The sequence below is a fragment of the Copadichromis virginalis genome, linkage group LG2, assembly GCF_057382275.1.
Source record: "Copadichromis virginalis isolate Kocher_CV1m ecotype Utaka linkage group LG2, C_Virginalis_male_GT1.1, whole genome shotgun sequence".
In the NCBI taxonomy this organism is placed as follows: Eukaryota; Metazoa; Chordata; class Actinopteri; order Cichliformes; family Cichlidae; genus Copadichromis; species Copadichromis virginalis.
The window spans coordinates 3770049-3795207 of NC_140619.1; the positions used below are offsets into that span (position 1 = coordinate 3770049).

Here is a 25159-nt window from a genome sequence, read left to right on the forward strand (position 1 = left end):
ATGTTTACTGGTTTTGTCTCTTTTTGTCTTGTTTCTTCAGCTCTGATTCAAAGTGCAGAGGCTGCCCACCAGATCCCTTTGATTGAAGTTGAAGTTGGTAAAAATGTTACTTTGCAGTGTCCGGTTACAGAGAAGGACGGCAAATTTGTTCACTGGTTTAAGCAATCTCCAGGATATATGATCCAGACAGTTGCTACAGGATCTTACACAAAACAAACACTGAGTGAAGAATTTAACAACGGTCGTTTCTCAGTATCAGAGGGGCAGACTCTGTATTTTCTTTCCATGAGAAATGTCCAAAAAGAGGATGAAGCAACATATTTCTGTCAGTATGGATCAGCTTATTCACAGACCTTTAATACAAGCGTCTACTTGGCTGTAAATGGTAAACTATGTGATATGTTCATTTTTTTCTACCTCACTTAGTAATCACAAATGCTTTGAGGAAACCTGGTATTATATTTTTAAATATTGTAATTCCATTATCACTGCTTTTTACTAAACAACCCAGGTCACAGTGAGCAGAAATCAGTTTACGTGAAACAAACTCCGGAGGCAGTGTCAGTCCACCCAGGCAGCTCCGTGACTCTCCAGTGTTCACTTTTCTCCAATAACAACGAGAACAGAAGCGAGTGCCCAGATGAACACAGAGTGTACTGGTTCAGAGCAGGATCAGGACAATCCCACGCCACGATTATTTACACTCACAGAAACTACAGTCAAAAACAAGAGGGACGGCGTTGTGTCCACAGTCTGTCCAAAACTATTCAGAACTCCTCTGATGCTGGGATCTACTACTGTGCAGTGGTCACATGTGGAGAGATCGTGTTTGGTGAAGGAACTCAAGTGGAGACAAGTATGTTTTAATGTCAGATCTTAAATCTCTTAAAATCATGACATTTTAGTCAATAACTGGGTAGATCTTAAATGTTTTCAAGGGAAATATAAATGCATTAAACTTCTTATATATCAGCAATATGGACATATACCAGGCCAACTCTAGTGTGATAAAATATATCATCATTGGCTGCATTTTTATTAGCTGTTCTAGTCTCTTTGGCTGGTAAATAACTACTGCATCATGTATTTAAACATTTTATAAAGAATAAATCATTTCCTATTTGTAATACTCACTCAATAAAATGTTCTCAAAAAATTGTTTTGCAGCCAAAAATATCTATTTTTTATGTTTTTACCTTTGGCTCAGTCTTAAAGTGTATATTTCTTTCTTTATTACTCTTCTTATATTTATTGCTCTCCTTTGCACTGAATGGAACTGGATCCTCGTCGTCTCGTCTCTCTATATACTGTTCTGTATGTTGCAGAGATAACAAGAAAGTTTACTTTGACTTTGATGTGAAAAGTATTTTGGGGTTCACTACTGAACATTTTTCAGCAAGTTTTATGTTATGATTTCTTCAAATCTGGCGTGAATAATCCTAAATATCATGTGTGTCTTTTCCAGAAGCAAAACTTGACCCGGTTGTCCTTGCACTAGGTGTGTTATTGGCCTTTAGTGTGACTGTGAATATCATCTTTGTATTCTGCAAAAGTCAGAGAGGGTTTAAAAATGGCAAAGGTACGTGCATTTCATTACATTACTTGAGTAACTAAAAATGTTTCCATGGTGTTTTGTATGAATTTTCCTTCAATTTTTGGAACCAGATGCATTTTAACCTTGGAATTTGAATGATTTACGCTGTTGGAAAGTTTCTCCTCATGCATACCGCGGACTAAATACAGAGAACTGGTAAATGGGGACCAGTTAAGATATCCTTAACCTTTTTCTTTTCTTTTGCAGCCTAGTGAGCTGTAAGATTAACTACTGACTGTAGCCATGCAGTAAAACACAAAAAACTTGCATGCATCGTGTTGTAACAAGTATTTACAGTTCAGCTAGTGTTACAGAAAATGCATGAATATACTTTTATATGTGGTTTGAGTTTGCTGCCAGTGAATGTAGATTAGAAAGCAGTCTATTGTACTTATAGCAATGGTATTATTATATTCAATTGACAATTTTAATTTCAATGTGATCACTTCTACTTTATTATATATAACAGCATCAAACCTGGAGACACTTCTTTAGGTAATTCTTGGTATATTGAGTATCTGAAATTAATCTGCCCATGCTGAATAATCTATGTCTCCATGTGCACACAGCTTAGATGTCATGCACATTTAAATTAATATTTATTAAAAACAAATTTGTTGTCCTTTGCATTGTGACATCTTTTTAGATTACTGGATTTTTAGGTCTGCTTTTATTCTATTGCTATTTTAACCTTACAGTATATGATTTTATCTGATCTTATATACTGTCTTTGAATGCTGTGTAGACAATGTGCTTTATTTGATTGGATTTTAGTGTCATTTTTACTTTGGCTATATATTTTAATGTGTAGCACTCTGGTTGTCTGCCTTGAAATGTGAAATGTGATTTTACTGAACACACAATAAGTACAACTTTTATTTCAGTTCCATATTTAACTAGATACTTCACCTCTAAATGCAAGTTCAGGTGTCTGTACTTGAAATTAGATTTATTGTTAATATAAGGATGACATATTACAAAAGGAACACAAATCATATTCCCAACTTTGACTTTCTGAATCTTTTTGGTTTTCTCAGCAGGGACAAAGAATCCTTCTCACATTTCAGAAAATAACTTGTCAACTTTGGACCATTTAAATGTCGTGGTAAATATTCTACTTTTTCGCACATTACAATTCAACATTTTGTCTCTGAATTTTAATATGGCAGCGTTGACTTGAGCCCCAGATACATAGACCTAAAACCAGTTGGTGACCCTGTGGCAAACCACTGGTTGCTAGGGAAAATGTATATTCCCTGTCTGATTTGTGAGTCATTGCCGGAAGTTGTTGCCAAACACGAGGTGAAACTGGTCACAAAGAAAACCTCCTTGCAATAGAGATTGACAGACCACGTGATACTCGCGCATTGCATGCCGGGAACTCGTGGCAAAACAATCCAAGTACCGCCTCAAATGCAAGCATTTGCAGCACCGCAAAACGTTCATTCTCCGGTTCCAATACCTTCTTGCTTTTTCTTTGTCCCCCAAAAAAGTTATGTACAAAACGAAGGAGAACAATGTCGGTCCGTACAAAGACAGACTTAATGAAAAGTCAAAGAAAAGATACGAGGAAAAAAATCAAACGAGTGAAAGGTTTAGACCCGTACGAGCACACGGAGGGACAAAAGACGTTAGCGTGCTGCCCAACTTTCACCACGCTCATATTTATAATTATACGGTTCTTGGAGTGAGTGCATACACTCGTGAAGTTTAGTAACTTCAGGTCACTGCAACAAGCCCAGGTACAGTTTACCGACGGATGGGTGCAGGACCTTGAAATGCACCGTGTAGAACGAAAGACCATCGTACGTATCATAAGTTTACCAGTCTCACAAATCGTCTTCATAAATACACATTCGTTAACCGTTTATTAATAGGACCTTTAAGCTCAACGGTAATTAATTAGTAGTGGAAATAATTTCTAATAATAAATAATACAGAAATGTAGCAGCGACAATAATATTGTATGCTGTAATCGCACTGGGCAATTAGTGATACAAAAAACCTGTTTTATCCTGTGAATAAAAGTATATGGTTTTGTCAATGTACCATGGTAATAACAGAAGCCAAACGCAATATTGTGTCAGGACAATTCACTATTTATGCACAATAAATAAAGGAGCATAGCGCGACAATTTCTGTTCAGCGCCAGACTTGCTTGTAACCTATATCACCAATTATGTTAAGAAAAATGACGTATTAACTACTACAAAACTCTGACCTTTGTGGGAATGCTTGGAGCAGACTAACCTGTGAGCTGGAGTGTTCTGGGACGTTATATTTGGTCTTTGAATGGCTGCAATCCAGGCCATCCGTCGCATCTTTGTTACTTCGGAAACATGGCTCGAACAATTTCTCTTCAACGACGTAATCCGATAACAACCGATCTCTTTACCCGTCGACTTCCCGTGGCTGTCATGCGACCGGCTATTGCAGTTAATAATACAACAGCTTCTTGCCATTTTTTATGTTTCTTTGTATCGCTGTGTAATGTAATTTCAATTGAAAGCCTGCGTGCGCTAGTACCTCTTGCCACGAGTTCCCAGAATCCTTTGCGGTTTTACCCCTGAATGACGTCACATTTTCAATCTCTATTGCTTTGGTCAGCACACAATTTGCATGAAAGTTGCGCTTTCTAAAGCATGTTGACTGCAACAATAAGGCAGTAATTTAGTAAGTAACCAAAGATGGCAACCAAAGCAATCACAAGGAGGTTTGTGGTGAGGCACTAGCTTTGACACCAGTTTTACCTCGCTGAACAGTCGGGGAAGTACCCTAGTGATCGAAGTTTGCCTTAGGTTCGCTGACTGGTCTCTCAGGCTGAGTGATGGAGGCCTTAGCTAAAGCGCAATAATTTTTTTCTCCTTTCTTCAATCATATGTCGTCTCATAATAATCACTGCATCATATTTAGTTAATTTTATCTGCCATAGTCAATGTAAATGTTTTCTTCAGCCAGGCTGACAAGTATGTTGACAGAAGCCTTGTTTTTGTTTTGTTTTACTAAAATAAAAACTACATAATTGTTATTCACAGGATGGTGAGTCAGACGCAGTAAACTATGTAGCACTGAATTTCTCCTCAAGAAATCGAGTGAAGAAGAACAAGATGAAAGAGTCACCACAGGAGTGTGTGTACTCTGCTGTGAGACCATATAATCATGCATTGTCTCAAACATCTTAGTAGGCAGAGCAGGATTTGCAAGGAAAAGACAGCCTATATTTCTTTATGGTGGTTATTTTTAATCAAATATTTGGTTGTTAATGTTTATTATATTTGAAGTTAATCCTACGACAAATTTCAGCATGTGAGTTGTTGAAAACATTACATTACACATTTTTATGCTGTTAATGCTGTGTTAGCTTATAATAAAGTGGCTTTTGTAAAATTAATTGTACAACCTAAAATGCATTCCTATAAATGGCTAAATACAACTTGACCTTACACTACAGCAGAAGTAATAACATCATTTCACTCAGCAACTCAGTACTATATCAGTATTGCATTTTTTGGTGTAACTGTGGACGATCAATGAAGTGATTGAGGTCTGTCATGTAGCAAGCATTAATGTGCATATCAACAACTGATGGCTGCGGCTGCTTCGTCATATTTTGGGTGAGCTGTTTTTGTGTTTTATGATGTTACATGGTTATAGTCCTTTTAGTGCCATCTACAGGCTGTAATGCTCCTGACCCGTAATATACTATATTGGAGTTAATTAAAATTCACACCTCACACTTCTGGCCAAATATAACATTAGTACAACCTTATCAAAAACAATTTGGAAAAAGTGACATTAACTTTTAACCTTTATTTTACCTACACACATACTATCGAAGCTTCCTATGTGGGGTTTAACTTTCTTATAGCAGCCAGATGATGCAAGAGACCTGTAAGTTTCGTTTCATTTGGTACATTTTCCTGTTCAGCCTGATGAATCAGCAACATAACTTGGTTTTGTACAATTAACAATAAAAACAACCAAAATACCAAACTGGGACTTTAATCACATGTTAAATTTGCCACTTGTAAGTCAGATGATTTCTAGGCAAAATAAATGTGACAAAAAGTATCAGAATGAGAAAAGATGAAGAAAGACAAAGTGCTGCAACAAAAAACCTCATTATGATTGCTTTGGTTCCTAGCACAGTTGTCTCTAGTTTTTTCCATTTATCTGCAAACACTTGCTAGCTACTAGCCAAGTGACAGAAAAACTTGAAAAAGTGTGATACATACTGTAAATGGAGAGTTTCACCTCTCAATGTAAAGGTTTTGCCTCAGAGCTGCAGCCAACATGTTGCAAAATCTCAATTTTTACTGTGAGCACAAATGGGAATTATTTTACCACAAACTGCCATCAACCCTCAGAAGGCACTTGCAACCGGTCTGTTACAACGGGTAGTACCCAGTGGATTGTTCATCGTCGACTATGACTGTCATTCATCCTAAATGAATGTCTTGTGGTTAGTGGTCACAAACCTCAATTACAAGTTTCAAAAAACCATGAAAATAATGAATCAAGATTTATAAGTGGGCTCACAATTACATTATTTTCTGGATGCAGTGACTTTGTATATTACAAAACACAAACATGGAGTGATGGATGCATCAAGGGCAATGATGAGTCGAGCCACATTCATAAGAACATTTACCTAAAACATTAATAATTAGCTGATGGCAATCACTTCCAGTGTCGGTTAATCCATTCCAAAAGCCTTGACGGCTGCATAGATCCTTTCTCGCTCCAGTGCTTTTGTATTTCTTTTTCTAGCACTGTCAGTTTTTATCGTTGTAAATATGACAGCAGAGTAAATGCATGTGTCCTTTTCTCTCTGGAGAAATGTGGGGGGAAATGAAACGGTCAGTGTTATAACAAAGAATAATTACTTATTTTTGATAAGTTTACCTTACCTTCACGTTTCTTTTTTCAATACTTTCTTGCAGGGAATTAGAAGCTAGAAAAGAATAAAAATAAATGAATCAAAATTAATATTAAATTAGTATTTGTGACAGTAATTGTGATATATGACATAAGTAATATTACCATTGCAGTCACACTTGTTATACTTGATGATGTAAATAAGAATACCAATTGCCATCACACTTATGACCAACACAGCACACAGCAGCAGAAGAATTGTATTGTCTTTCAATAAACCACCAAAGGTCCCCAAGCCGGTTTCTGACAGAAGAAAAAAAAAAATTAATCACATTTTTTTAACTTCTAATTAAGAGCAACAGTATCATCAGCATGTGTCAAACTCACCTCTAATATTGAGTTTTGTTCCATTCCCAAAAATAACTTCCCCACAAATGACCAGAGCACAATAATAAGTCTCAGTATCTGAGGAGGTGATGTTCTTAGAGAGTCGATACACACAGCTTTTTGAAGACGAGGTTGACTCAGGTTTCTTGTTACATTCATCGGATCCTTTACCATCAGTGTAAATGATGTTCGCCAAAGATTTATCTGATCCAGCACCAAACCAGTGGACACTGTGTTCATCAGGACAAGAACTGTTGCCAGAACTAGAGATGACCGAACACTGGAGAGTCACTGAGTCTCCTGGCTGAACTGGATCACTTCCTGCTGGCAACTGAACAACAGTGTAGTTTGACTGAGTGTTTTCTATAAAAAATGATAATAATATGGAACTTGAAAAAGGGCTGCAAAGGGTTAACGCATATAAAGAATGTAATGAAGGTTAAAACAAAACCAAAACAATGAAAAGACATCATTACCATTCAGAGACAAGTAGGTTGCATTCCAATGATCTTTACTCCAGGTGGAGGCTGCACAATGATAGAGTGCTTCATCTTCTCGGACAGTCGAAAAAATGGTCAGCATGCTCATTACTTGTGTGCTGTTTGCATCAAATCGTGACTGAGGAAAGCCTCGTTCAAATGTTGGCTTTTCAGTAGCTTTCATCAACGTTGTAATTAGTTTAAGGCTGCCACCAATGTTCTGTTTGTACCACTTGACTCGTGTGTTACTATACTCCAAATCAGGGAACCAACATGTGAAGGTCACTGAGTTGCCAAGTTGACATTTAGTCACTGAGAGTAGAGCAGCTGTAGGAAAGCACAACAGATATGTAGATTATATAAATGCAATTAGATAAGAATCTTAATATTGTAGATTTGGGAAAGAAAAATAGAAGAAAAAAATCTGTACATGCATATACATCATCAGTCTTATGAAACAGCATATCCAGAGGCAAAGCGTAAATGCATTACTTGCAACTGGAAGGCAAATTGAATTATTTTGCTACAAAAAATGACAATTGGGTAAAACCTCCACAAAACGCTAAAATGGGACATAGGTAGATTGCACTTACATCCTTGACGAAGCAGAGTCAGTATAATCCATAAATGCAACATCTTGATGCTTTTTGTGATGTGGGCTTTGGTTTTTAAGTGAGTGATGCAAGATTGATGTGATAGTCCCGACTGTCAAAAGAAGCCACTTGGTAGCTGCTTTCATTTCCTGCATTGTGCAACATGCCTTTGGAGGTTTTTGTGGTTTGCTCAAACAGGTCAAACTTCAGCATAAATATTTTAATAATCTAATATGTTCATAAATATATGGCATAATAATAATTATGTAAACAGAGAATATAGCTTAAGTGAAAAAGCTGAGGTGACAGGTAAAATATTTAGTCAACAGTTCTGAGGAGTTGTGATCCTGCAGAAATTTACAGATAAATAAAGTAATGAATTTGTTGCCTTTATAAGGCTAAAGGCTCAGTATGCTCACATTCACAATTTAAATAGCGCTTCTGTGCAAAAGGTAGAGGTCATTTGCTGTATTAACTGTTTTCAAATATCAACTCTAAAATGACTTGTTTGTTGCATCTGATGAAAATCAATAAAAGGTATTAAGGTATTTAATTTTTATATACATATACATTATTTGTAACTGTAAATCAGTGCATCATTTTTTTCTGGAGCACTGGGTTTTACACAATTGTTCTGTAAAGTTTTGTTACTCTTTTTAACTTGTATCACGTTTGATTTTCATTTTTGATTTCCTGAGAAATAGGGAAATACCCACCCATGTACTGATCATAGTAGCCTTTTATGAAAAAAAATTGCATGCGTTCTCCACTGTTAGTCCTGTGGTTGAACCAAATGTGCCTTCTTAACACATACAGCATCTGTAAGTAAACCGAAACTTTACAGTCTCTGTATCACTTGTTTTGAGGACTATAGTTTAACAGCTTTCTCCAGTCCACAAGTGTTAACGCTGTAGAATACTTTTTTTTCTCTTACGGTTTTCTTACTGAAGGAAGTCTGCCTCACAGCAGTTCAATTTCCATTCAGTTCTATTAACATAGTGTCAAATCAAAACAGTTGCCTCAAGTTGCTTTACATTAAAGGCCTGACAGTAATACAGAGAAAACACCAAAGACCAGGCAATCACCTATGAGTAGGGATGGGTATCGTTTAGGTTTTATCCGATACCGGTGCCAAATCGGTACTTTTGAAACGGTGCCGGTGCTCAAACGGTGCTCAAACCGGTGCTTAAAGAATGGAGAACACAAAATTGGTCCGAAAACCTCTCATGTTCAGCTGTTGTTTGTAAAAAGATAACAATGTTAGCCTTTTCTGCAGCTATGGGGCATATATGGTATCACTCTTGGCTGGAAGCAGTGCTTAAACAATGGAAAAAACACAAACTTTGTCCAAAAACCTCTCATGTTTAACTGTTTTCCACTTCTTCTTTGGTCATTTTAGCCTTTTTGGCCAGGGTGAAGGGAGTATCTGCCATCAAACAAGAAGACAGCCGCATGTAGCTATGATGATGTTTGCTAGCTCACCTTACGTGCATTAATGTAATAACGTGGTTAGCCTACTCAACGTAAATTACACACGAACAACATGAAGCTACTCACGCAGAGAAGAACGGCTGCTGCTGCATCATCATCATTTCTGCTACACTGGCAGGGCTAGGGGCCAGGACTCTCCTCTTCGTGTTTTTGGGGGATGTTGCATAACAGCCAACCCACCTGCAGTAGATGCGCTCGGTGTGAGGTCTCGCAGCAAGCTATCAAATACCGCGCATTTCTCGGCTTTTAAAAAAAACGCTATGCGTCGCCAGGTGTTTCATCGGATTTGAGGTGTTACCTCCTTTGACAGTATCACAGTATCAGCTTAAAGCACTTGTTGCTGCTGAGTTTGCATATTTTGCTGTGAAGTACAGCCAGACTTTTGACCGCTTCGCCTTGGGCATTTTTAATCTGTAGCTCTGCTCTAAAAGAACGTTCGTACCTGGACCCGCCTACTATCCTCGGAAACTTAAAATGATTGGCTAGAAGTGTATCACAGCTCAGGAAAAAAAAGCACCGAAATAAAGCACCGAAATGTGCGCTGCTTTTCGGTCTGGTTACTACCGTTTATGTCAGAACCGGTGCCATCATGGCACCTGATACCGGTACCCATCCCTACCTATGAGCAAGCACTTGGTGGCAATGCTAGAGAAAATCTCCCTTTTAACAAGGTCAGGTGGGTGGGGCATCCATCCTCCATGATTGGTTGGATGTGAGGAGAGGAATGGAGAAAAAAAGGAGTAGGAATGTCTATATAAGTGTATGACAAACAGAACAGCCTGTTTGTCATTTATTTTAAATTATGTTCCACTTCAGAATGATGTTGAACAGTAAGTCATTTTGCTTTAGAGCGGGGCTGTCTTTTGATTGACACGTTGCTTATTATAGTTTATTGTGTCGTGTCCCTCACTTTCTCAGTCAGATTAACAGCTGGAAATATAAAACAAGAAAATACTAATAGTCAAAATTGAAGTTAAAGCTTCAGAACAAGATTTGATAAACCAGTGAGTGTTTTGATAATGGTTATGTGCATCTTCTGAATGCAGATACTTCTGAATACAGCAGCTAATTCCATTTTATTGCTATTTTATCTCTATCTTGATACAACAAATCCCTTTGAAGGTAGTAGCTGACTACACATGCTGGCAGACCTGGAACCCATCTTTGAAGCAACCATTTCAAAGGCATTGAGACTTCAAGTTAATTGCACATGGCGGCCACAGTCATTTTGGTCATTCCACAGTTTTGTAGTGTGAATGTAGCATAACTAGCAAACTGACAAGAGTATGTTAATAAGGAGTCATAGAGACAAAAGTAGTGAACTAATGAAAAAATTTATTAAAACATTCTCAAAAGCTTAAGAAAAATCAGGATAAACACAATGCAATAGCCCTTAGCTAATTCATTACGTAATAATTTTTTTGTGCCAGGTTTCAAGTAACAATAAAAACGTATTTTGACAAATGCAAACAACAGAAACGAAAGATTATTTCATTATTATTGCTTTAAAAAAATCACCAAATTAAGAAAAAAAACCACTTTCCAGCTGAGCTCAAGCGTAAATAAAATTGTTCTATTGTTAATAACATAAATAATCAGTTCTATAAATCTATATAAACAGTTTTTTTCCATGTCCAAAATAAAGTTTACTGCTAACAACAACAACAAAAAGCTTAATTAGTTTCGACTGGCTGCAGGTTTCCCCAACCATATAGGAGTATTCAGTACAGCTGCATAATGATCTGTACTAGCAATAACCACTGGCTATCCCAGAGATCAGTAACCGCTTTGGAAAATTAAAAAAATATTTATGTACTAATTTATTCTCCCTCAGTTATATCTGTCATCTATCCTTGTGTGTCAGAAGTATTGTATAGCTGAAATACATTTTACTCTCAAACCCCAAAACACACCTTGCCAAATACTCGTTTATCCCAATGATTGGGTTCTATAGCACAAATAAAGCGATGTAGTGTACGAGGTTAAGTGCCCAAAAAACTGATGGAAATTATAATGCCTGCTAGTTAGCATCTCAGTAAGAAAAACCCTATAGTCAAAGAGGCCATTTGTTTTAGAAAGGAATGACCATCGATGAGTCAAGCAGGGGGACCTCTTTCACCACCTTACACTGCTGCGATTGCATGTATTAATTATTGTATTTTATACTTGGTTATACCAAAAAGTCAACCATTTTAAAAAGTGGTTTTTATACTAAAAAGACATTTCAACTCCAATAAACTACAAACAAACAAAATCCCAAAAGAGGGCCCAAATATACGATCGAGTTAATAGGTTAATATAAATATTAGGCCTAAATGTATAGTTGACTGTTTCATGTCTCTTGGGAAAATACACTCTCTATTACAAAATTTCTCTCTCATTAAAGGCCATCAATACATAAAATGTATTGATTACGACCTTAACTGTAAATGTATCTACTCATACCCTAAAACTCTGACATCTGCATAGATGCTCTGTCCATCAACAGATTTTTCACCGCTCCTTGGATTTCGTCTGACTTTCTTCTTTGTAAAATTAGGCACAGAATAAACTAAGGGCTCTTCAGTTACCTGTTGAGATAATGTGACAACTTGATTAAATATAAAAAACATAAATGTTCCAGTGCAACAATTTAGATTTAAAACAGCCTACCTGCTGATGTTGTTGGTTGCCTGTGGTCATGGTAGAATGTGTTTCCACTGCAGCAGCAGCTGGAATAAATTACCCAAAAAATAATAAGTACAGATGCAATGAATTTCATAATATACTCAAAATTAAATATAGATAAATATAATAGGAAATTCATTACCATTCGAACAATTATATTTCTTGTTCTTGATTACATAACTCAGTAAGGCTATAATCATCAAACTTATTGCCAAAGCAGCACACAAGAGAAACACAACTGTGTTGACCACCTGAGAATCTCCAAATGACCAAATGTTGTCTGAAAAACAAAAGGATCAAACACGAAAGGTTAATTGCTATGAAAACATTTCCTTAAATGTGCCTCCTGAAAACTAGAAATGATCTGAAGATGTATATATTACATAAAGGTTGTTACCTTTAATATTCAATTTTGCTCCATTACCAAAAATGACATGTCCACATGTTGCCACAGCACAATAGTAGTTTCCAGAATCAGAAGAGCTGATATTGTTCTTTGAGAAGTTGTAGACACATTTTCGAGGAGAATGAACATCAGACTGCCTCTCACATTCATCACCACTGCTTCTATAAACGTAAATCACACTGGGATATGTTTCATCCATTCCTGCTCTGAACCAGTACACATCCTCTGGACATGTATTCTTCTGCAGGTCAGAGAGGACCGAACACTGTAGAGTCACTGAGTCTCCTTGATATATCGGAGCTGATGGCAGCTCTTGAATGACAACGGGGATGTCAGGTTCTGGGGCCCGTTCTTCGTACGTCGCTTACTACATCCAAGATCAAATGACACATCCAAGATCAAATCATCGCGCTAACCGTGAGCTCGCTAATCCGGTTCCCCGAACACACCTGCTGTTGACGATTACTACAGCTGGACGCAGGAATGTGACATCACTGGGTGTCGTAAAAGGGGCTACGCATCGATAGTAGAAACATTGATCGGCAACCCGCTGATTGGTCGGCGAAAATGTCGAAGGGGCGTGCTCGGTATTTTCCGGCAGCAGAGCAAGAACTCATGAGTGAGGGATTTCAGGAGTTTCAGAGTTTAATTAAAACGCAAGAGAACACTGCAAAGGCTGCAAAAGCAAGGAGAGAGGGCTGGCAGAAAGTTGCTGACAAATCAAACTCGTAGGTAATTTAATAATAATAATAATAATGGATTGGATTTATATAGCGCTTTCCAAGGCACCCAAAGCGCTGTACGATACCACTATTCATTCACTCCCACATTCACACACTGGTGGAGGCAGCTACGGTTGTAGCCAGGCTGCCATATCGCGCCATCGGCCCCTCTGGCCAACACCAGTAGGCGGTAGGGTAGATCTATCATATGACACTATATTGTCCAATATCATATGGCATTATATTATATTATAATATGTTATATTATATCCCCTTTCACATTAGAGCCACAACAGGACCCACAAGAACATGGGAACAAGTAAAAGTGGAATACAGGAGTATTCTACAGAATGGTAATATTTATCTCTTAGATTGCTTTGCGTCTCTTGGCAAGGTAATACTGGCCTGTAATACTCTGTTAGTTTGTTCATAACAGCAACCAAGAAAAGGGCAGAGGAAAAAAAGACAGGTGGTGGTCCTGCACCCCCTCGTCAACAAGTTGGTTAAGTAAATAATACCCTCACGGGAATATCGATATCTCTCAATGAGCACACTGTCGCGCTGAGCTAAAGGATCCTGTCTATCCCGCAATATACGCTGAATTCTGAGGACTCTCCTTATCAATCTTGCACCTTCCGCAATGGGTTGGTCGCGTATACGGACAGGACATGGCTGCGACAGGCTTCCCAAATCCACCTTCGCTTTTATAGCCGTGGTCTCTCATCTTGATTACACGAAGTAATTTACAATTACTACTCTGAAATATGAATTACATCTGTAATAATCACATACATGTAATAGAATGTTAATAGTACATTTCCCTTTTTTAGGAAATGACCTGTATGTATCTGTGTGACATCAATAAAAGGATCAAGTGCTGCATTATCTTTAGTTACATTGATAATATTTATTTATGGTGAAACAGTGGAAAAATATCGCTGTTGCTTTCGTATAAATGAAGCGGACATACCTGCGTGGCCGCGATCTAATCCTGTTTACATAAAGTAAACCTGCTCCCGAGCAGGTTTACGCTTACGGCTCTGTTGCTATGACAGCAAGTCCCGGATGAGCTTCGGGGAACCGACTGATCCAGGATCACGCGAAATCGTCAACAATCTAATCCGGCTAACCTACTTAGCGAGGTACGAAGAACGGGCCCCTGGTCCTGGAAAATAAAACAAAGTATGTACAATTCATTTAAAACCACTGCAAGAATTGTTATTTTTCACAGTCATGAATAAAGCTAAACTTATGCCACCAACTGTCCCTCAAACTTATGTATGATTCTTAACAAAAGTATTTTATCACCCATCATGAAAACAAGAAAACAGAAAAATGTGTCAATCAGCCAAAAACTTGTTTAAAGGCAAAAGTTATATTGTTATTTATTAGACAAACAGCAAACTGAATTCATGTTGTTATACACTCATTTAAGCTGACTTCTGTTCAGGAATGCAAGTAAATAAGATTTGGTATCTTAATAAAATATAGTAAAGTACTTTACTATATTTTCAGCTTTTTTGTAAAACAGTACTTTTAAGAATTCAAGTATAATATTGATATTTTATTATAAACATATGCTTCTGTATGCTGGTGCATTATCCAACAGAGAAACATGAAAAATCATTTTTCTAATAACTAGTAATAACTAGTAAGTACTGTTAATTAAGGGCAGCTATGGCTTAAACCGTACAATGAGAGGTAGTTAATAAATGTGTAAATCAAAATAAATTCAAAGTTGAGCATCAATAAGGAGAATATTGTGTCATTTACCTTTGACTCTTAGGAAAGTAATATTCCACTTTGTCGTTTTGAGTTCAATCACTTCTTCACAGTAATAGAAGGCAGTGTCATTGAGCTGTGTTTGAATTATATGGAGGACAAATGTTCCTGTTTCCTTCTTTGTTGTAATACGAGGAGTTTCGTTAACAGTGCCCTGATCAAAAGTGTAGGCCGCCCCTAAGACTTCAGGCAGATTTCCAGCAACAACTCGCATCCAAAAAAGTAATCCTGACAAGTTAGACCGGCGACTACACGTCAGAGTCACATCTTCTCCAAGATGAACATTTTTTGTTACAAAGCTTTGGTCATCCATGCATCCTGAAAAAATAAAGACAATCCTTTACATCCAAGTGTAAAAGGTAACAATTACTGAAACACAGAGAAAACTGAACACAGATGCATACTTACGCCCAGCTGTGAGTAAAAGAGCTATGCACAATATGATCAACATTTTCTGGTTCAGACCTCAGTTAAAATTAGATTTCACTGCAAGATGATTAATCTTAATGTGGTTTTATCAAATGGGAGGGGACAATGAGATGGGAGGGGACAATGAGATGGGAGGTAACCATTTTAAAACAATCTGATTGGTCTGTAATAATGTTAGTTTTTAAATGTCTTTCCAAAATTAAAATTATCTCATTGTCTCCAATGAACATACATGACACGAGCAGTTATCACAACACAAGTAAAATTCTAGAATAGATTTCCTGTCCAAAATTTTCAGCCATGTTACAAAGAGAAAAGCTCCAAGACATCACTTTTTGCTTAGTTGCTCTATTGGGCCAAAAGAAGTGACTAAATATTACCAGAAAAAGGCAATTATGGAAAATTGTATCCAAGATTTTACATTATAATTCATGATATAAGTTTTTATTATTGATAAACACAACATCATCAATACAGGAAGACGAAAAATCTTCACCAAAACACAAAATATGGCTGACAATACAGGTCAATCGTATGTCAAGAGAAAAACTACTATTTTGTGATTTTGCAGTAAAGAGGCTATATTAAAAGAAAACGTTGCTTCGTTTATTTTGGGCTAAACTAAAACCATGAGAATTTATATGATGTCTGAATTTTCTTTTGGTAACATCTTACACACGAGTCTTTTATTCTCTTTGCACTGCTGCCACCATTTGGTGGAAGCTGGTTTATTAATTCACTAAGAAAATTTAATTCAGGTAGCAGGTTTTTTCTTACTGAGATGCTTTTCTGACTGATGTTAGCTGATATTAGTAGATTTAGATTTTATATCTACATTATTTTGGATAATCTTTGAACCCACTGGACCAAAAGTAATCTGTCTTTAATATCCCTACAGATTACTTTGAATTTTTTGCTTGTTTACATGCGTTTTCCTGGTCTCTCGCTGCATCTATACTAGACGATTCATAAAAGTGACCCTTGATTACTTTAAAAGTAAAAAAAAAAACAACTACTATTACTACAAAAAGTTGATTCTGGTCATCTGGACGTAGCGTTTTGTGGGAGAAACGTTTCATCACTCATCCAAGTGACTTCTTCAGTCTCAGCTGACTGCAGGTTTCCCCAATCTTATAAACAGTACATTTGCATAATGACTGAAGCGAGCCCACTGAAGGAACAATGGGCTGGGAGGTCAATTCCTTATTCTTAATTATGCAAATTCTCAAAACCATTGATCAACAACCACTGACCAAAACCTACTGATCAAAGACCACTGATCAATGGCCATGAGTACCATTCACAGAGAGTTGGTGAATGGCTGCAATCACAGCATTGTAAGATGGCGAAAGATGTACCCTTAGGCCCCCTCCTTGATTCAGAGATGGTCTTTCCCTTTTCATGTAAATGGCCTCCTTGACTCCACGCTCAAACCAGCGTTCCTCCCTGTCCAGGATGTTACATCCTCATCCTTGAAAGAGTGTCCACTGGCCTGCAGGTGTGAATAGACTGCAGAGTCCTGGCCTGACGAGGTGGCTCTTCTGTGTTGTGCCATCCGCTTCGCCAGAGGTTGTTTGGTTTCCCCGATGTATAAATCCTGGCAATCCTCCTGGCACTTAACAGCGTACACTATGTTACTCTGTTTGTGTCGGGGGACCCGAGCCTTGGGGTCGACCAGTTTTGGGGTGGACCAAAGAGAGAAAAGCATCCTTGCTAAATGGCTGAATTTTGCTGTCACACTGAGACAAATCCCGCTAGTGAAGCTGATCATAGCCACAAAAACAGCAATTCGTAACAACAATATTGCAGAAGTGGAAGCAGAGCAACTACGGACGAAAGTTTCGGCCTGTCTCAGCAATGCAAAGGCCCCAGCATCCAACATCACCATGGAGAGGAAGGCACTCACATCACTTAGTGATGGCAACAACATTATCATCCTTCTGGCAGACAAGGGTAGGTGCACAGTATTGCTAAACCAGAAAGACTATCATGAGAAAATTTTGTCACTACTCAGTGATGAAAATACTTATGAGCCCCTGAAATGAGACCCAGGAAATGGCTACAGGAAGAGGGTGACAGACTGTCTGAAGCAGTTAGAACAAGACAAGGCTATTGACCGGACCTCATACCACAGGCTATACCCAGGTGAACCTACACCAAGCCTGTATGGTTTACCAAAAATACATAAACAGGGTGCACCTTTAAGACCGATTGCATGATCAACTCTGTCACCTATAACATCTCCAAGTTTCTGGCTTCCATCCTCAACCCGCTGGTGGGCAGCTCTGAACACCACATCCAGAACACCTTGGATTTTGTTGAGAAGGTGAGAGATGTCATCATGGAGGCAGATGAAACCATGGTCTCGTACGACGTTACATCTCTCTTCACTTGCATCCCAGTCACGGAAGCGTTGGAGGTAGTCCGTAAGAGGTTACAGGATGACACCAACCTCAGCAACAGGACCACTCTCAGCATGGGCTCCCCAGTTTCACCAATCGTGGCCAATTAGTACATGGAAGAAGTGGAAAAGAGGGCTTTGCTATCCTACCCTGGAACACCACCAAGCCATTGGTTCACATATGTGGATGACACCTGGATAAAAATCAAATCTCAGGACGTACCACAATTCACGGATCACATTAACTCGGTGGACCGACACATCAAATTCACCAGGGAGGATATGAAAAGTGGCAGGTTAGCCTTCTTAGATTGTGAGATTTCCATCAGTAATGGGGGACATCTAAAAGCTGATGTGTACCGTAAACCTACACATACGGATCAGTATCTAAGGTTTGACTCTCAACATCCACTGGAGCACAAACGGGGTGTCATCAGGATGCTACAACACAGAACGAACACCATCCCCATGAACTTCTTCACAAATAAAATTTTGATCATTAGAGAAAAGATTACCAATAATCATCCCACAGATGTAATATTATCTACAGCTACTCTTAGTACCATTGATGTTAAGTTAGACTCTTTTTCTCCAATTGATCTTTCTGAGTTAACTTCAATAATTACTTCCTCCAAACCATCAACGTGTCTTTTAGACCCCATTCCTACAAAACTGCTCAAAGAAGTCCTGCCATTAATTAATTCTTCGATCTTAAATATGATCAACCTATCTCTAATAATCAGCTATGTACCACAGGCCTTCAAGCTGGCTGTAGTTAAACCTTTACTCAAAAAGCATCTCTAGACCCAGCAATCTTAGCTAATTATAGGCCAATCTCCAACCTTCCTGTCATATCAAACATCCTTGAAAGAGTAGTTGTCAAACAGCTAACAGATCATCTGCAGAGGAATGGCTTATTTGAAGAGTTTCAGTCAGGTTTCAGAGCTCATCACAGCACAGAAACATCTTTAGTGAAGGTTACAAATGATCTTCTTATGGCCTCTGACAGTGGACTCATCTCTGTTCTTGTCCTGCTAGACCTCAGTGCAGCGTTCGATACCATAATATCCTATTAGAGCGATTAGAACATGCTGTAGGTATTACAGGTACTGTGCTGCAGTGGTTTGTATCATATCTATCTAATAGACTCCAGTTTGTACATGTAAATGGAGAGTCCTCTTCACACACTGAGGTTAATTATGGAGTTCCACAGGGTTCAGTGCTAGGACCAATTCTGTTTACATTATACATGCTTCCCTTAGGCAGCATCATTAGAAGACATAGCATATATTTTCACTGCTATGCAGATGACACCCAGCTCTATCTGTCCATGAAGCCAGATAACACACACCAATTAGTTAAACTGCAGGAATGTCTTAAAGACATAAAGACCTGGATGGCCGCTAACTTTCTGCTTCTTAATTCAGATCAAACTGAGGTTATTGTACTCGGCCCTGAAAATCTGAAATATGGTATCTAACCAGATTCTTCCTCTGGATGGCATTACCTTGGTCTCCAGTAACACTGTGAGGAACCTTGGAGTCATTTTTGACCAGGACATGTCCTTCAATACACATAATAAACAAATATGTAAGACTGCGTTCTTCCATTTGCGCAACATCTCTAAAGTTAGAAATATCCTGTCTCAGAGTGACGCTGAAAAACTGGTTCATGCATTTATTACTTCCAGGCTGGACGACTGTAATTCATTATTATCAGGATGTCCAAAAAACTCTCTGAAACGTCTTCAGTTAATCCAAAATGCTGCAGCAAGAGTCCTGACAGGGACTAGAAAGAGAGAGCAGATTTCTCCTGTTTTGGCTTCCCTTCATTGGCTTCCTGTTAGATCCAGAATTGAATTCAAAATCCTGCTCCTCACAAGCAAGGTCTTAAATAATCAGGCCCCATCTTATCTTAATGACCTTGTAGTACCATATCACCCTATTAGAGCACTTCGCTCTCACACTGCAGGTCTACTTGTTGTTCCCAGAGTATTTAAAAGTAGAATGGGAGGGAGAGCCTTCAGTTTTCAGGCCCCTCTTCTGTGGAACCAGCTTCCAGTTTGGATTCGGGAGACAGACACTATCTCTACTTTTGAGATTAGACTTAAATCTTTTCTTTTTGTTAAAGCATGTAGATAGGGCTGGATCGGATGACCCTGAATCATCCCTTAGTTATGCTGCAATAGGTCTAGACTGCTGGAGGATTCCCATGATGCATTGAGTATTTCTTCAGTCAGTCTTTCTCACTCACTGTGTTAACAGACCTCTCTGCACTAAATCATACTTGTTATTAATCTCTGGCTCTCTTCCACAGCATGTCTTTATCCTGTCTTCCTTCTCTCTCACCAACCGGTCGTGGCAGATGGCCGCCCCTCTCCAAGTCGGGTTCTGCCTGAGGTTTTTTCCTATTAAAAGGGAATTTTTCCCTCCCACTGTTGCCAAAGTAAGGGGTCATATGTGTTGGGTCTGCGCTTCCACAGGCCTCGCTAGTTTAGAGACTTATTCTCGTTAACGACAAAAACAAGACGGAACCGGGTTTTACTTGCTAGCAAGGGAAGGCTGGTCGGAACCAGGCTCTGGGAGCTCAATGCTCCTCGCCCATCTCCAACCCAACTTCTTCAACAAGCAGCCCTCCTCGCAGCTATTTATTTCCATGACAGTTACAGTTTACAGTTTACACAAGCACCTCCCCTCGTAAAAGCCCCCTATGGTTCTTTTTTTTTTTTTTTTTTTTTTTTTTTTCCGCCTGTCCCATTTGGTTCTTTAGCCATCAGAATTGTTGTCTGAAGACCAACAAGGATACCCAATGGATTTACTTTGCCAAATGGATCATCGTGGCATTGCCGTATTGGTCCATTTGGTCGATCTTTGTTTTTATTATTTATTATATTTTATTTTCAGATGTTACAGACGGGACAGACATGAGTGAGGGATAGGAAAGGGAGAAAGAAAGAGGAAGGAAAGGAAAAACAGAAGGGGAGAGGGACAGTGAGAAAGGGGGGGAGAAAAAAAATAAAAATCTCCTGGATCACCTGTTGAGAGAAGAATAGAAAACAAGCAAAAAAAACAAAAAAAAAAAACAAAGCAACATACTAAACACAACACCATTGCATTAATCTAGCTAAGTGTAAACAGCAGTAAATATTAAATATTCAATGTTGTTGTGCAGCACGCAGGATAGATGTGCTTCGAAGTAGCAGCCAAGAAAGGTGTAATTTGGGTCTACGAGCAGTGAACACCCGTGTGCATACCTGTGTGGATCAGCGCGCTTGTATTCCAAAGGTTTCTCCATGTAACGATCTGCTAGGGAGTGTGGGGGGGGCCACAGCCCCGTCCTCCAGGGTGTGAAGCGGGTATGGAGGAGATCAAAACTCCAGACATCCAGAGGCCCCCAGAACACAAGAGACCATGGAAGACCAACAGAGGGGCAGCTGCGCCACTGTTCCAGTAAGAGCTGAGGAGAGTCCCAGATGAGGGTTCACCCAGCAGCCGTGGAGCAGAAGCCAGGGGGAGTTGCAGTGACGCGCCCGTGAGCTCCGCCGGCCGCCAGCTATGCCTGAGTGACCGAGCCCCAGGCCGAGAGGCCGGGGGCACCCCACCTCCGAAGGGGCCCGAGCGAGCCCCAGGCTCCAGGCCCCGATAAGCGGCCGCCAAGGAGTGAGCCGGTGTGTACCTGGACGCCCACCCCCAGACACAAAGAACCCCCAACGCACCGACACCTGAGGGAGTCCGCCACTGGCAGGGGAAGTGGTGGTGGGTGGAGATAGGCCTCCAAACCTTGGAGGGCCTGAGGTGTCCCCAGAGAGGTGGCGTCTGATACCCAACCTGACATATAGACACAGACATACAGGCACACACAGACACAAACATCCATTCCCCCCCTCATGCTCTCATATGCACTCACTCCACACTCAACCAACGTGGAGACAGACATAAAGAGACGCTGTACACACGATCACACTCCCCAAGCGTACTCTACAAACCGGGTCTAGGTACCCTTGCCCCTGGAGGGGGGAACTGCACCCAGACCCAGGTGGTGTTACCCTTTTCCCTGCGGTGGGGAGAGGCAGACTACCCCGACTCCGTAGCAGCAGGGAGGCCCCACACCCCAGACCGCAGTCGGACGGCCAACTCCTCCTAGCCCTCCCGCTCCAGCAGGCCACAGAGAATGGGGGTGGGAGAAGACTCCAAACCTCCCTCCACCCGCTCATTGTAGTGTTGATGCATGTGTGTTCTAAGGTGCAATTAAAACCCAGGAGGGCATGGAGCTACCTGCCAAGGAGCAGCAGGTAAGCGCATAGTCCCTCCTGATAGCCCTCAATGACTAAGTGTATTTAAAATTGAGAGGTGGGCAACGACGCCAGGGGTGAGGTGTACACCCTGATGGTAATTTGGACTCCGTGATTGTGCCCACCCCCAAGATCCTATATGTATGTGTAATGAGAGTGTGAGTAATGTGAATGTCTAAGTTGTGGGATAAAATTGAGGCAGAGGCAGCCAGAAGGGGACAGGGGGGAGGTAGCCTCCTCTGCACCCTGGTGACATACCTCTACTCCAAGGCCCTGCATGTGTGGGTGGTTGTGGTGGAGCGGGAAGAGGGAGGCAGCTGGAGATGGGGAGGGAAGGAAGGGAGGGGCAGGTAACCCCTCCCTGGGGCCAGCTCCCCCGCTGACCCCAGTAGGCACTCTCACACTCCGCGACCCGCCAGGGAAAGGGGGCCCAGGCCCATCCAGACCGGGGCCCAGTGCAGCAGCGCCTCCCAGCTCCACAGAGCCCGGGACAGTCCACCCAACCCCACCACAGAGAAAACTGCACCCACCCCACCATCCACTCATCTTCCAGACTACATAAGACAGTAAACGCCCAGGCTGAGATCTTCCTCCACCTCTCCTGTATCTCCCCCTCCTGCAGAGAGAGTTCCTGAAGAGAGGAAAGCTCCTGCAAGATGTGACAATCTCCCCCACCAGTTGAAGAGCCCCCCAGGTGGCTCGACGCACCGGCGGCACCCTGCTCCAGGGCTGGGCCCCCATGCACCCACCCGCCCACAACCCCGGCAACACACCAACCAGGACCCAAGCCCCCGAGGCCCGGCCCGGGCCCCAGCCCAGAGACGGAGCGCCCCCAGAACCTCATGCCCATCCCGGACCCACCCAGGGGCAGCCAGGCTACCAGGTCAGTAACCCACGTCCGTCAGCACAGACCCTCCCCTAGCCCCGGTGCACGCAGCCGCGAGGAAACAGTCACCTGAGAGCCAACAGAGCCCCCAACCGGACATGACCGCTACCCCGGGTTGAGCCCCCCAAGGAAGAAGCCTCCGGGGAACCCCCCGACGCCCTAAGCCTGTCCCTGCCCCCACACCAATCACAACAGTGAAGGCGGGACCAAACTATGACCCCCCACCCCCACTAGGTGATGGAGCTGATAAAAGGAGCCCAGAGCGATTGATCTGATGTGGTGGCAGAGGCTGTGTCAAGACTAATGTAATCTAATAGATAATTTCTATATTGGTTAGAATTAAGATTATTTTTATTTTTCCAGTTCATGAGGACTGTTTTCTTGGCTATGCATAGGGCAGTGAAAATCATATGGGCTATATTCTTTTCTGAAGTGACATTATCTAAGCTGCCCAGTAAACACACTAAGGGGGAAGTTGGAATGTTACATTTCAGACACTTTGATAAGTCTTCACATATCTCGCGCCAAAACTTTTGCACTGGTGGACAGAACCAAAGAGCGTGGATGTAATTGTCTGGTGTATTGCCTTGACAGTGTGAGCAGTTGTTGGAAGATGTAAAGCCCATCTTGAACATCCGATGACCTGTATAGTGCACTCTATGTAGTATTTTGTATTGTATTAATTGCAGACTGGGATTTTTAATTAATTTAAAGGTTTTTAAGCAAATCTGAGACCAGAAGTTTTGGTCTAAGCTGACTGATAAATCTGCTTCCCACTTTTCAATAGGAAGGGATATTGATTCATCTAATTTAGAAAGTGTTCTGTATATTTTAGATAATAATTTGGGGGATTTAAGAGTAAGAAAATGTGCCGCACTTAGTGGTGTTTGTAATTCAACTCGACTGAGGTTAAATTTCTTTTTTACTATGGATTTAATTTGTTGATATTCTAAAAACCTTGTCTTGTTGATCCCATATTGTTCAACTAGTCTGTCAAATGGAATAAATTCTGTTCCCTCTAATATATGTTCTAAGTATTTAATTCCTTTACAACTCCATTCTGGGAAATTAATCATATTATTGTTTTGTAATATGTCAGGGTTATTCCAGATAGGTGTACGTTTGCATGGGATTAATGAAGACTCCGTTATTTTTAGAAACTCCCACCATGCTGTCAGAGAAAAGCTGATGTTGATACTTTTAAAGCATTCATGTCTTTTGATGTTTGAGCTAATAAATGGTAGGTCTGAAATCTCTAGATCCTTGCATAGTGCCTGTTCAACATCTAGCCAGGGCTCAACTAAGAAGGTATGTTTTAACCATTCTGAGATGAACTGAAGCCTGTTGGCTAAGAAGTATTGGTGAAAATTAGGCAGGTCTAATCCTCCTCTATCCTTGGTTCTTTGTAGCGTTTTTAAGCTGATACGCGGGGGTTTATCTTTCCAAAGGAATTTGGAAATATATGAATCCAGAGATCTGAACCAATCTTGTGATGGTTTGTTAGGGATCATCAAAAATAAGTAATTTATTTTTGGCAAGATCATCATTTTTATAGTGGCGACCCTTCCCATGAGTGATATGGGTAAAGATTTCCATCTAGTCAGATCGCCTTCTACTTTCTTTAGAAGTGGGATGTGGTTTAATTTAGTTAAGTCTGAAAGCTTAGGAGAGACATTAATACCTAAATATTTAATATTTCCGGATTGCAGTGGGGCAGAGGAAGAATTATGGAAGGAGCAGTTAATGGGGAGAGCTGTAGATTTTGGCCAGTTAATTGAATAATCTGAAACTCTTGAAAACCAGTTTATTAAAGTAATTACCTCAGAGAGGTTGGTTTGTGTGTTTTGCAGAAAAAGCAACACATCATCCGCATAGAGACTGATTTTATGTTCTATGTTCTTACATTTTATGCCCTTAATTGTTGTAGCCTGTCTAAATGCTGCTGCTAGTGGTTCAATAAAAATTGCAAAAAGTGAAGGGGAGAGTGGGCAACCCTGTCTGGTGCCCCTCAGGAGACAGAAGCTGGAGGATGTCTGGTCATTTGTTCTGATACGAGCTGTTGGGGAATTGTATAATATTCTTATCCAGTTTATGAAAGAGTTTCCAAAACCAAATTTGTGTAAAGTTGTGAATAAAAATTTCCAGTTAACTCT

The 25159-nt window shown here is 40.3% G+C and overlaps 3 protein-coding genes across 3 annotated transcripts; 1 reads left to right on the top strand and 2 right to left on the bottom strand.

Moving 5' to 3' along the window:
- Nucleotides 1-1806, top strand: LOC146716817 (uncharacterized). Its single transcript, XM_085434845.1, has 4 exons — nt 1-385; nt 512-856; nt 1466-1579; nt 1802-1806. The coding sequence occupies exons 1-4, from the start codon at nt 1-3 to the stop codon at nt 1804-1806; spliced, it is 849 nt and encodes a 282-aa protein (XP_085290971.1).
- A 3810-nt stretch (nt 1807-5616) lies between these two features.
- On the bottom strand, nt 5617-8025 carry LOC146716818 (uncharacterized). Its single transcript, XM_085468516.1, has 6 exons — nt 7932-8025; nt 7336-7665; nt 6860-7222; nt 6638-6775; nt 6505-6548; nt 5617-6425 (listed from the first exon to the last, which is right to left on the bottom strand). Exons 1-6 carry the CDS (start codon nt 7972-7974, stop codon nt 6291-6293), a joined length of 1053 nt encoding a protein of 350 aa, XP_085324642.1. The 5' UTR covers nt 7975-8025; the 3' UTR covers nt 5617-6290.
- Nucleotides 8026-10737: 2712 nt separating this feature from the next.
- Nucleotides 10738-15480, bottom strand: LOC146716819 (uncharacterized). Its single transcript, XM_085434861.1, has 6 exons — nt 15408-15480; nt 14991-15317; nt 12487-12846; nt 12232-12369; nt 12075-12133; nt 10738-11992 (listed from the first exon to the last, which is right to left on the bottom strand). The coding sequence occupies exons 1-6, from the start codon at nt 15448-15450 to the stop codon at nt 11858-11860; spliced, it is 1062 nt and encodes a 353-aa protein (XP_085290987.1). The 5' UTR covers nt 15451-15480; the 3' UTR covers nt 10738-11857.
- Nucleotides 15481-25159: the final 9679 nt, after the last annotated feature.